The 13,638-nt window shown below is 40.6% G+C and overlaps 1 protein-coding gene across 3 annotated transcripts in view; it reads left to right on the top strand.

Moving 5' to 3' along the window:
- Positions 1 to 804: 804 nt before the first annotated feature.
- The window catches only part of EEA1 (early endosome antigen 1), a 154,247-nt gene continuing 141,413 nt past the window's right edge, over positions 805 to 13,638 (top strand). For all 3 annotated transcript variants that reach the window (XM_050934256.1, XM_050934246.1, XM_050934264.1), the window contains exons 1-2: positions 805 to 885; positions 12,051 to 12,143. In XM_050934256.1, coding sequence (XP_050790213.1) covers positions 862 to 885; positions 12,051 to 12,143 — 117 coding nt within the window. In that variant the 5' untranslated portion in view covers positions 805 to 861. The remainder of the gene's footprint in view (positions 886 to 12,050; positions 12,144 to 13,638) is intronic.

Raw genomic sequence — 13,638 nt, 5'->3', positions numbered from 1 at the left:
CCACAGCATTTATAGCCATGGATACACTAGGTATGGTCCTGTGACCCAGTGTTTTAAAGAGGAAGTTTATTGATAGCCCCAACTGGCTTAATGAGAGCAGGCTCCGGGCAGGTGCCACTCTCCTGCCCTGCTTCACTCTCCCTTTTGTCCTATGTCCTTAGTACTGGACAGACAGGGTGGTTGCCTAATAGCTTGTATTGGCCCCATTTCTGCTGCTGGGAGAGCCAGGCTTTGCAGCTGACAGAGCTCTTCCTGCCTGGCTCTCAACAGACGTGGGGGGCCATTAAAAGCGATTACCTCGCCCACCTCCCCGGTCTGTCTGCGCCTAACAGGACAGCACCAGCCCTGCCAGCACCTGCAGTGCCGCGTCCAGTCTGGCCCCGCCCAGCTAGTTGTTGCTGAATGTCCTGGGGGGCGACAGCCTGATCCCTAGTAGGGGCGGAAGGAAGCGATGGGGGGGCGTCACCCCCACAGGGCCCGGGCAGGCAAAACCAAGCGGGGTAGATGGACGTAGCGCGGCCTAGGCTGGGGAGCGGCGCAGCCCCGGCTCAGCGCCAGTTCCCAGGACTGCGGCCCGCGGGAGGCCAGGGCGCTCCCGGCCCAGCCTGAGTGACCGGCCGCTCCCGGGCAGAGGAGAGGCCCCTCCCCCAGGCCGGAGCCGGCCGGGCTCCCCGCCCAGCGGCTGCCTGTCAGTGGTGGAGGCTGGCGCCGCCGTCCCGCCCCTCGGCTGCGGCGGCGGCGGCTCCTCCTCCTCCCGGCGGGCAGCCCCCGCTGTCACCGAGCGCGCGGGCCGGGCGGCGCGGAGAGCGGGTGCCCCCACCGCGGCGCCGCGTCCGCAGGCGGGACCGGGCCGCCGTAGCCATGTTGAGGCGGATTTTGCAGCGGGTAAGCGAGTGACAGCGGCCGGCCCGGACAGCCGCGTCCTGAGGCGGCTCCGCTTCCCGCTGCCAGCGGCGGGTCAGGGCAGGGGGCAGGCGGCGCGCGTGGCCGCATGGCAGCCCCCGCCCCGCTGCCTCCCCAGGCCCGGCTCCTGCGGGCCCCCGCCCTGCCCCTTCGTGGGGGAAACGGGCGGAGGAAGCACATTCCCTGCTAGACAGGGCCATCCCCGCCCCCCAGCTGTGGGGCCGGCTGTACGGCCCGAGGGGGATTCCTCTCTCCCGTCTCCCCAGCGTCCACTGCCAGCTAGGATCCAGGCAGTGCCCCAGTCTGCCCCCCGCCCCCAACACACAGTCTGGGTGGGCAGGGCCCCCTCTTGTGCCCCAGATTGTTTCTGCACCCCCCTGGTGCAGGCCAAGGCCAGGGAATCCAGCGGAGAGAGGGCGCGGGGCGATGCAGGCCCAGGACCCCGCTCCTCTGCACCTGACCTCAGCTGCGCTAGGTGGTGTCCGCCTGATGCTGGGCTGGAGGCCCGTTCTGGCGTCAGGAGAGGGTTAATGACAAGGGCTCTCTGGCAGAGAGGTGTGTCTGCTGGGGTTGGGAGACATTACTCACTCTCCTAAGTCTTGTGTTATTAAACATACATTTCTTACATCTCCCTCTGAAGCTCTCTGAGCCATTATATGCTCACACACTCACGGAAGATCAAAATAAACTCAAGTCACACGGATTCTGTAACTCAAACCCACAGTAATCCTGGATAGTATATTTCCATTCTACTCCCCTCTGGACTCTGATTAATAAATAAACTCTAAAGTCAATTGAAATACAAATGCAAGCCAGGATACCAAAAACTACCAGCCAGCTGTCTCCTATTTTAGGAATTGGTTCCTGTGTAACTTTAGATAGGTTTAAAAATCAATTTGCGCTATTTGATTCTGAACCCTGTCTCTCCTTCTGCCCTCCTCATCTGCCTTTAAAAATAATCTCAATCGTTTACCTTGCTACTGTATTGTAGCCCTAATAGGTTGGTTGTGGTTTACATGGGTGTTGACCATGCAATATTAATGTGCAACAAAACATAGATGACAAATATAGTTGTCAAAAACATTTGGTTTCCACTGGAGTTGGATAACTGGTTCAAAGTGCAAGGGGAATGCCTTCATCTTTAGTGTTCAGCATTGGGATATGCAGAATAGAGTTGAGTCACCCAGCTAGTTGAAAGGGTGTGCTCTAATTCCTACATAACTTTCTTGCAATGTCAGTGTCATGTAGAACTTAGTCATGGCTATTTTCACCACTTATACAACTTTGGTATTTGACATCAGCTTTGAAAATTGCCCGTTTTCACAAGCATATTTGTGAAAGGGTTTGAAGGCTTTTGAAGTTGTTCTAATAATACTCTATGTAAGGATCATGTATTGCAACAATGATAAATCCTTGTTATTTGTGAGAGGAAGGATATCTGTGTACATATTGGTGTAGTTTGAAGTGTGGGGTGACTGATTTTTCTTGTGCCTCAGACTGTATTTCTGCCATAGTTTCAAATCAATCAAAGTTTTTCCCTTTGCTTATTTAAAAGTTACTGTTTACAAGGAATAGTTTCCTGCCTGAAATATGACTTCCAAAGAATTAATAAGATAACAGCAAAAAACAGGGAAACTTTACTTCCGGTGCTGATCACTTTAGGTATTATTAACATTAGTTTTTTTTTTTTAATTGATCCTGGGAAATGATCTACTTTTTAGAAAAACTTACACAGTTGTTGGAAATGTGGTCCAAAATATAAATTTAGTTAACATGATCTTTTATACAATCTAAGGCAAATATAAATGTTCCCACATTTTAAAAATTTCAGCGAAGATAGTTGTTTTTAAACAAATAAACATTCCCTTGTCGTTTTTGGAACTCAAACTAGAACTAACTGTGAGCAAAAATGAAACTGATTTCATTCATTTTTATTAAGTAGAAAGAAATACAAAATATAAACAAGAGGCATAGTGACTATGTGAACTTTAAAAACCTTACTTTTTCTTTGTTATTAGTAACATAGATAATCATATGTTGTAAGCAAACATTTCTTTAAGTTCACAGTGTCCCTTTAACAGAAAATTGTTAAAATTATACAAACAGTTGTATTCATGGGTTACATTAGAAGCAGCTCCTGGTATGTGATTAGGGCCCTACCAAATTCATGGTAATGAAAAATGCATCACAGGCCATGAAATCTGGTGCCCAGCTGGGGCTCCTACCCTGTACAGCAGTCTAGCTGCTGGTCCCAGTAGGGGCTGGGGAGAGACAAGACTTCCTCCATGGGCCACTCCTGGGGTGGGTCAGACCCACCTCTGGGAACCTGTCCAAGATGCAGGAAGCTGTGTGACTTGAGCTGTCCCCCTCCCCCATGCGGAGTGGCTGTGGCTTGAACTCTCTCTCTCTCTCTCTCTCTCTCTCTCTCACACACACACACACACACACACACACACACACACACACACACACACACACACACACACACACACACACACACACACACACACACACACACACACACACACACACACACACACACACACACACACACACACCCCTACCTGTGTGGAGAGGCTGCAGCTCCAGCTGTCAGCCATTCATGCTGCTGGGAAAACTGGACATATGGTAACCCCTCCACCCCTTTTCTGCATTGCTGCTGGTGATGGTCCTGGCTTTAGAGCTGGGTTGCTGGCTAGCTCTGAAGGCAGCACTGCTGCCAGCAACAGGGCAGAAGTAAGAGTGGTAATCCCACAATCTTCCTACAATAGCTTTATGGACCCCTCCTGCCCCTGACTCCTTTTTTAGTTGGGACCTCCATGGTTAGAACACCTGAAATTTCAGATGTAAACAAACGAAAACTTGAAATTGTTTTTTTTTAAATTAGTCAAACCTGGCCATGAAATTGACCAAAGTGGACCATGAATTTGGTAGGGCCCTATGCTGAGTTGACAAAATATGAGGAAGACTCCTGACTTGCACTGGGGTTAATAACTGTCCATAATTTTATGCGTAGATTGTATGAATACATACTAGGAGTAAAAGCTTTAAAAAGTGAGATTATGTTGTGAAATGGCTAATTTAAAGCATATATTGGTTTCTTCTATGCTTTTAAGTGTGTGATATTTGTACACATTTGGTTAATAATGAAGAAAATTACACACATTTTGCAGTCACTGAAACAGATATATTTGTAATATTTTTTTTCTTTGTGGCCATAACTTGAATTCGGTTAATCTTGTTCTTCCTAAGCCAACAGGTAGTCACGACTAATTGTATATCATAAATCCTGAAAGCGTGTAATATAGGGAAATCTCCACCTTTGTAACCTTTCACTTTGCATAGCAATTATAAGACAGCAGCAACTGATGCTGCAAAAGCACTGTTTTCATTTCATTTACAATTGTGATCTTTTTCTTTGAAGTATCCTTTCAATGTTTTTTTGATAATAGAAAGTAAACAGAATACTGATTACTATTCATCGTAGCTCAAATAGGTACTGAAGTTGGCATAACCAATCGGGGTGCATGTCTTTTTTCACTCACCTCTTCTTTTTTAACCAAGATGATGTGTTGAGTATAATGGCTTAGTCATCTGTTGTGTGTTGCATCCTGTGACTTATCTGTTTTTTATATATTGTCTATTAGGCTCCGTTCCTGCAGTCAGGTTTGGATGGATGGACCCTTGCGTTCATATGGAGCCCCATTGACTTCATTGGGTCTCCATGTGGATGCCAGGTCCTGCCTGCATGGATCTCATTGCAAGATGAGGGCTGAAGTCTTTGTCCTTTGAGGCAGGAGCTGTTTCATTTTACTTGTCTGTAAAGCAGCTTGCATTCTTCAAAATAAGTAAATAATAATATTATACAGTACACCGTGTTTCTAGCATGTGAATTAGTTTAAGTAATAGTATTGTGTAATTAATTTCAGTGGATAAAAAGTGATGTACTGAGGGCTTGGAATGATCTTATGTAATGTTAGTTTGAAATGTGAAATTACCTTTTAATAACTTGAAAATAATCCTTTCTCACTAAAATTCTGAAGGAAAAATTAGTTTGTGAATAGGCTGCTGCTTCTTCTTCTACAAATAGCACACACACCTAGTAAAAGAAAGGAACAAAGCTAATGTCCTGAAAATTGTTCAGGAGCAGAGACTTAAACGAGCAGTACTGTCTCTTTATGTTTTGATTCTTGATTTAATATTTGTTAGGGAATTCAGAATGATTGAACAATAGAAGCCTTATGCTGTATTTAAATCTCTGCTGGGAAAATTGTGTAACTTTATGTTCATAATATTGTTTTTTCATTTATTTTTAAAGAGGTTCAGTTAAAACTAATTTGAAAAATGTTTTAAAGGGCACTGCTGATAAATTTAAGTACAGTGATACACAGAGAAGTGACTGTAAAAGTGACATCGTGGGAACCCATATTTATATTCTCAGTGATTTCATCAGATGTATTAGGTTTCCAAATTTAAAATAAATAAGTAAATATATGTAAAGCATCACCTGATTTTTTTCAAAAAGGAAACTGTTCTCTTCCCCTTGCTTTCTTTGGTGGTGGTGATGTTTCTGCATTTGGTTAGCTTCCAATTTTGATGATGTATGAAGAATACTGTGTAGTTAACCTTGTTTTTCAGCAGCTGTATTGGCTCTACAGTGCTCACAGTAGTAAACTTGTACTTGTAGTTAAAATAAACAATTATGACTCAGGCACACAGGAAGCAGATCTGTTGAATAAGAAGGTGCTAGTTTTACATAATCATTTTTCCAGTGCTAACCATACTTTAGAATTCTAATCTTGTAAAAGTGTTTGTAATAGTTCTATGTATATTTTATATAGGTAGCTTTTCTCTCCCTCCCACCCACACCACATACATTTATCCAGGAGTGAATAATTAAAAGACAAACATACAAGAAAACTAAAAAGGGCATCAACCTTCTTCTACCCTCTTCTGGGTTATATAGTATGGACCATACTTATAAAGCTGTGTGTATACACTGATGTTCAGAGTGCATGGTACAGCAGTGTTTATGCTTGAAGCCTAAATTAAATGTATGTATTCATAAATATTTAATAATGAAAAGATCAGTTAAAAAGATTCGTTCTCGAATTGACCGATAAAGTCCATGCACATTATAATTTTGAAAGTTGTACTGTGGATTGATTTTGAGGTTTCAGTGTCTTCACAATATCCTACAAAATTTGCATTTAATTTTTTTATGATACTAAGTAGTTTGTCTCTGCTATATTGCTAATGGACATGTACGTTTCTCCAGATTTTGAAGGTTAGTTGTTTTTTTTTAAAAAAGCGCACACAAACCCCTTTGTAGGATGCTTTTTCCTGTGTTGTAGGCTGGAATTATGTCTGTTTTAAGTAAGCATTTTACTTTCAAAAGGTTAAAAAGATTTTACCATTATTGTTCCATAACTTTGGCTAGTATTTGCATAACACCAGGAATAAGACATGTCCTGCAGTGCATTTCAGTGTGACTATAGCACACCTAAGGTATTTCATAAAGCAGTGACTTTAATCAAGCAAGCAGTAATAACATCTTATGTTATATAGTACCTTTCATCCTGAACATTGCAATAACCATGCATTTGCAGGGCCTAATGCTTTAAAGCAATTTGTGTTTTACAAGCTATCAATATTTAATATGCATAACTCATGTTGAAATGCAATCCTCTCTGGGGTGAAGCCTGGCAGCTGTTTAACTGTGTATAGTAACATTATGTAAGAATTTACAATGGAAAGAAAACAATGTTTTCTTTATCATTAGTTGCTTCAGCAGATCTCTACTCTGACACAGAAGCACATGTTCCAGAAGTGTAGATCTAAAAGTGTCCACCCTCCCACTATCCCTTTCTTTCCTCCTATGTAGGTGGGCTGCAGAATAGTCTTCTTGTATCACTGCCAAGGCGAGCAAGTTTGCTCGTTTTTCTGTACTTCCATCTTTCTATTCTAAGGCTTCACTCCTAAAGTACACGAAGGAGCATTCTTTAATTTTTTGGTTGGAACCAAAGACCTGCTTTCATTGCAAGAGGTCCAGAAAAGGTACATCCCTTAGTTGAGACGCGTTCTTTGTATCAGAAAGGTCTGTTACCACTTGGGCTAAATTGTGTACTGGAGACATTTGAACAGATGGGAACCTAATTGGCTCTGAGGTTTTGAGAATTAAAGTTTCTCTGTTAGGGCCTGTAGGAAAGTCTCTCCATCATCCTCAGAGTTGAGCAGCTTGTAGTTCTAAGAATTCCCTTCCCATAAATAATGGGCTAAACAGCTGATCTGACAGTCTGAAGTTGTTGTTTCTCTGTGGGAGAAAAATTTAGTATCTGAGCCTCTCTGTCAGTGTGAACATGCATATATCTTCTTTGAGGTTCCTCAGTGCGAGGGGTACAAGAATGGTGTTTGAGCATAACGTTTGTTCAGCATGGCCACAGCTCCTGTACTGTATGGCAAGGTGCTTCTGCCTCAAATTCATAGAGTTTCAAGGTGAAGAGAAGTAGAATAATAACAAGATGCAGTATTCTTCCTCCCACTTGTCTAAGATAGATAAGTCTTTCGTCCGATATGTGCGCATTAAAGATGAAATTTTGCAATAGGAGTAGGTGAAACAGGCAACATTTTAGTCCTGTAGGCTCTTTGGGGAGGGGACCATGCTTTCCTTTATTTTATGTACAAAACCTAGTATTTTATGTGTATTACAGGAAACAGATTCTTAATAATTATATTTGAAGAGATTTCTTCTCTCTTCTCAGTGAAATCTTTCATTTTTTTCCTCCCCTCTGGATAACACACAGGTGCTGGGAGCAGTATGACTGTCCTTTTTCAAACTCCTGATTTCATTAGTTCAAAAACAGATGAAACCTAGAGCACATTAATGGAGCCAAGGATTATTGCCCACTACTTGGATGTTAGCGATTTTAAAAATGCTCACATACATAACTAGTTCAAAGCCCCTCTCCTTTTCACGTTAGTCTCACATAGAATCATATCCTGACTGTTTGACACCTATAAGATCTGTAGGGTCTATCTCAGAGGGATCAGTAACCTAAGGAGTGCCAATACCAATCTTGCTCAACACCCATGATGATATTTGGGCTTGATTATCCTCTTGCTTATGCAAGTGTAACTCCATTGACGTCAGCAGAGTTACTTCTTGTTTACACCAGTATGAATGGACAGTCAGACCCACTGTTAACATCTGGGTCCAAGTAGCGATTTTGCTGGTCAAGTACAGAGAGCCTTTTCCATTGGTCCCCCTCATCCATGCTGTTGAGGACTCCATTTTGTTGTACTTTACAGTTTGAAGGGCTATTATTATGGGCCATTGGGTTCTTGGTTATAAAAAATGGTTCCACCTCTACTTCTGATAAAAACCTAAATCTCCTTCTCCCACATCCATCTCATGTGAAGTCCTCCCTTTTTCCAGCTAGGAACAATAAAGTGGGTGCTAGGATCTTTTAGTTTTAGATTACAGGTTTTTACTCTCATTGCTTTTTCATTCCCATGAAGAAAAGGGGATCTGTGTCCAATGCTGATCTCAACAAATGTTTGAATAAAACAGAATTTCATATAGTAACATAATTCCTTCTGTTCGCAAGATTGTTTTGGAGTTGGACACTCAAGATGCATCCTTCACCATATCAAGAAGGCTAATGCACATGAGATACCTGAAGTTCAAGTTAGGTAATAATAATTTCCCGTACAAGTTGCTCCTGTTTGGACACACTGTTCCTTCACCAATTCTTTATTAGTGGCGTTTACTCACCTCTGTCATCTAGAACTTCAGGAATAGTCATACTTAAACAGTTGGTGTATTAGAGCTTATTACTACAACATGAGATTTGGATGTGGTTCAGAAATCCCTATCAGAAGGTTTTTTGGAACACTGGAGTCAGTGCTTCTATGCCTGTACCCTCTGTTCCCTTTACTGTAGCATAGCTGATTCTAAGAGCCCAAATTTGGGCAAGTCTGTTCTTGTTCTCAGACCTCTTTGCTCTAGGGAGAGAATCACTAAGTCTCTCAACCTGCCAGTTAGGCTCCTTGGACGTTAGTTGAGGAAGAGTTATATTTAGGTGAAATCTAGTAAAATTTATTAGCAAGTTTCTAGATCTTCACATCGTAGACATATGCTTCAAACATAAAAGTATTGCAGTAGTTTGACCTGAAGGTTGACTATTAACTGATTGTAGATGTAGTTGTAGCTCATAGGGTGTGCATGTGAGTTAGAAGCTGTTTGTCATTAAGAAAGGAAAGGGTAATTAGTGTCTTAAACATATACAAATGCTCTTACATCACATATTGTATCATTTAATCTTGTGCTAATATTCGTATGCATGAGGTGTTTCCCCAGGAGTATCAGGAGACTTTCCTGCTCCCTTTGCTGGTGGATATTTCATACCTTTCTAGAAAGCAATGATGACAGCAACCTAGCCCTCCTTGAGTATCTTGCCCATTACTTTCACAATGTAATATACATAACCCCTCTTCCCTGAACTGTTCTTATCACACTGCTCCCCACTTTGAATTCCTCCACTGAATCTCCACGTTAGCAGAACTTTATATAAAAGATATATTAGTTACTATAAAGAACATTATCTGCTGGTACAGAGGAATATGTAACATTGTTCATAACTTGTAGGTTCTATTGTGTTATGAACTGCAGCTTTTCTGCCACATGAAGCTTTTGTCACTTCTTTCATGGCCTGGCATGATACTTTTGCCCTGCCCTACTTGTCTGATCTCATTTTGTGCATTGCTCCCTGCCCTCTTCATTTCACCAGTGTTGCTAGCCTTGATACCTTGCTTTCCTATAACACACTCTGTACATTCTTCCATCCTACTCCCTATTTGTGGAATGCCCTTTCTGTGTTTATACTGATCTAATATTTAAATCTGATCCCAAGACCTACTTCTGTTAAGTACAAAATATATGGAGATAGAGCTGGAAGGGAACCTTGAAAGGTCATTGAGTCTAGCACCCTGCCTTCATTAGCAGGACCAAGTACTGATTTTGCCCCAGATCCCTAAGTGGCCCCTTCAAGTATTGAACCCATAACCCTGTGTTTAGTAGGCCAATGCTCAAACCAGTGAGCTATCCCTTCCCCTTGGTTGTGAGGGCTATAGGAAATTAACTGCTTGGTAAGAAAGCAATAGATGGTAACTTATTTTTTTTTACATTGTATCAGCTATGAGAAATACCAACGTAAGTGCCAGGTGCCACCTTGATGTATAAATTGTGTTTATATATCATATTCCTTTCTTCCACCTTTGATCCATTTTTTGCCTTTTGGATTATAAATTTTTAGAGGTGGGGCTATATCATCATCTGTGGTTAGAAATCTTCTACCATATTATGGGTGCTACTGCACTCTAATAATTTTATAGCTAGAATGAGACTATATTGTTCTCCCATGTTGTTTTTTGTCTTATTTCATATTTCCAGCAAATAGACTGAGTAACAAACAGGACACAAAATGGATAAACTTGTAGCAGTGGCCATTTCAGCAACAACTGAATGAGGAGGATGCAACAGGAAGAGGTTCTCTCTTCTCCTATCTCTTGTCATGGTCATCATTGCCCACCTCTGTTAGGTGGAGTGCATTCAGCTAATTTCCCCCTCCCACAACCACTCTCCTCATCCTATTTGATCTTCAAAGACTTCTTTAAAGTGTACTGTATGTTAGGAGCAGTACAGTAATTAGATGTAATCCTGGTGGGGAAAAAAGATATAGAATATTATAAACACAAATAGAATCTATACTTCAATTTCAAACTAAGGGAGAAAATTACATTTAGAGGCATCTTTATAAAGGGTTATTTTATTGATTTAAATTTTAAGATTTGGATTTTTTTTCCAAGACAAATAATATTATGATATTTCCATCTCTGAAGTATGTAGACAAAGCTTATTCCTGTAGCTCTCTCCCTTTATTTTAAAATTCTGTATGCAGAAAGTGTGACTACCTTATATAAGATCAAAAATATTTCCAGATTGCCCACAAAATTACAACATCAGTACTTCATTTGGGTTCTAACCCTGTCGATGGAATTCTTAAAGTAAACTTTGAGTTGGCTCTAGATTGGGAGTGATTGATGGTCTGGTTCAGAGACCAAAAGTAAAATTGTACTATAAGAGTAAACAAATCCTCGTTTTTTCAGAACAATCTGGACCCCCACAGAGTTTAAGAGGGAGAAAAATATTATGCTATGGAAGAATTTTGGTGTTTTTGATTGGCTGTTTCAATACATTTCCTTGCTAAAGTTTGCCTTGTTGAGGATGTTAACTTTCTTTTATGATTCTGATGAAGCAGTGGAACTTTTGAAGTAGATAAGAGAAGGAAAAATGAATCTCTTGCTGAAAAGTAGGATGAATTAGCTGAGGATTAGTAACATGAATCTATTTCATGAGACTTTGAATGAAGTAGTGTTTACATAATTTGTTTACTGGTTTGAAACTGTAATTTGGAAAGAAGCATATACTGGAAGCAAATGAAAATATACAACTTAATTTTATAGGATTCCCTGTTGAATAAACTAGTCTAATTTAATTGGAAGTTTGATCTATGAAGCAGTTTTAACTTTAGTTTTCTACTTATCCTCTATATTGAAATTTGGTGATTTGTAAAGTAATGTATTTTTATTTACTTACTACCTTATCAATGGGCCTACTTTTATCAGCTTTTCTACTGAATAATCTGACAAGTATAAAAGCATTGTTGTTTTAGTTAACAAAACTCCACAGTCTGAAGAGGAGTATGTTAGTATTTATTTAATATCTTGTTTAAGAGGCTAAATGTTAATTTCTAGGATTTTTCTATTAAATAACCATTTAACTGTATTTACCTGTAATCTGAATTATAAGAAGTGTGGTTTGGCGTAGTTCTTTATGTATTAGGGTTAATCTGAGGAGTGATTATTGCTAGTTGAAAATTCTTTTATATTGTTGTGTATTGATCTTTCTAATAAACACTCTTTACTCAAGTGATGATGTAAGGGCTTGGCAGTAATTTTGGATTGTACACTGTTGCATTGACTATTTATGCAGTATGCTTATCAGTTTGTTCAATTTACAAGGCATTCCTTTTTGCAACATAGACTTCAAACTCAGTTTAATAACATTTATATTTCTTCTGTTTCAGACTCCAGGCAGAGTTGGGTCGCAGAGCTCAGATTCAGATTCCTCTGCAGCCCCAGGAAATGCAGTGGATGTGAACAATGAAAGCACTTCAGAGGTATGGTAGGATAATGATATATGGCACTAGGCATCTTGGCATCTGATTCACCTCTCTTTTGAGAGGGACTTTGATTAAACATAATCTGTGTAAATGGACAAATGCGTGGAAATGTGTTGTACCAGAAAATTAACAAATGTTTCATAGCATGCATGAATTAGTGAGTTGAATTTGTGAAGTTTTCTAGCTTAAAATGAGCAGACATATTCTCAGTAGGCTTTATAGTGAAATGTCAGCACATATATGGTTAAATATGAACAAGAAATATATAAAATATATTGCTAATGTGAAATAATTTCATCTCAGAACTTTGAGTAAAGTGATATGATCCTGTGAATTTGGGTGGGGCATCAGTGATTCTACATTTGATATAAAAAAGAACCTGCATATTGGTGTAATATGCTTCAGATACATCAAGAATTGCTAAAGGATTGTGTGGTGTCTGCATTTTTATGTAGTCAAGTTGCTCTGAGAACTGATGAAGAACTCAGGCATAGGGCTCATTCATCACTTGCTTTTTCAAGCTACTCTCTAGTTGTCTTAAGAAATACCTAAATAAGTTGACTAATGCAGTAACTAGTGGCAGATTGGATTGTTCCTGTAATACAGTATGTTTGAAATTCCCTATGGACATGTAGTTAAATACAGTGGTGAATTTAATCACTACAATAAAGTATGGTTCCTTTGTGTTGAAGAGTCTAAGTTAATGATAGGTGAATCTCAGAAAGTTCAGATATTTACAGTATCTAACCTAAAAATCTGTTGTGGTCTCCTACCCAACTGGCTTAAAATGTTCCCTTCCTGTAATCCTTCTTTCCATGTACATTGTGATCTGCTGCCCATACCCATCATAGCCAGACCCATTGTATGACATCTGCCTTTCATTATAATCCCATCTGATCATCTAGTATTATATGGAATTGAGGGTCCCAATGGATCATTCATTCTGTTCCAGGCAGGCAGGTTTATCTTTCTAAATCTCCCAACCCAGAGCATTGTAAGATTTGAATGGAGATAATAACCTGGGCCCAACAGAAGATTTAGGGATCTATGTAGGCTGTGTCTACACTACAGAATTAAAGCAACGCAACTTATACCGATGACCATAAACTGTTATAGTTACAGCACTTGTGCATGTTTACACAACTCATGTCTGCAGAGTGTGTCCACAGTTGGTGCTTTAGCATAGAGAGAGAGAGCGAGCAGTGCACTGTGGGTAGCTATCTCATGTCATACAAGGGACATGACACTGAGGAGAACTCCCTTAATGGAAGCTCTCATAGTTGTGTATAAGTCCAGATGTCCTTAGGGAACCTATCCGAAGGGGTGGTGTGAAAGGGTTACTGCGAGATGCAAAGAATGTGTGTGGGGAGTGTGGGAAGGTTATGGCACGCAGTTCTGTATAGGCTGCAGGGGAAGGTGAGCACACGTGTTTTGACTGCAACATCTCTGGTCCTCCATCAGTTTTATCATTTGCTTGTGGCCCACTAAAATA

The sequence above is a fragment of the Gopherus flavomarginatus genome, chromosome 1 (genome assembly GCF_025201925.1).
Source record: "Gopherus flavomarginatus isolate rGopFla2 chromosome 1, rGopFla2.mat.asm, whole genome shotgun sequence".
Taxonomy (NCBI): Eukaryota; Metazoa; Chordata; order Testudines; family Testudinidae; genus Gopherus; species Gopherus flavomarginatus.
The sequence above is the reverse complement of the archived record's forward strand: the minus strand, read 5'-3'. Positions and strand labels throughout refer to the sequence as shown.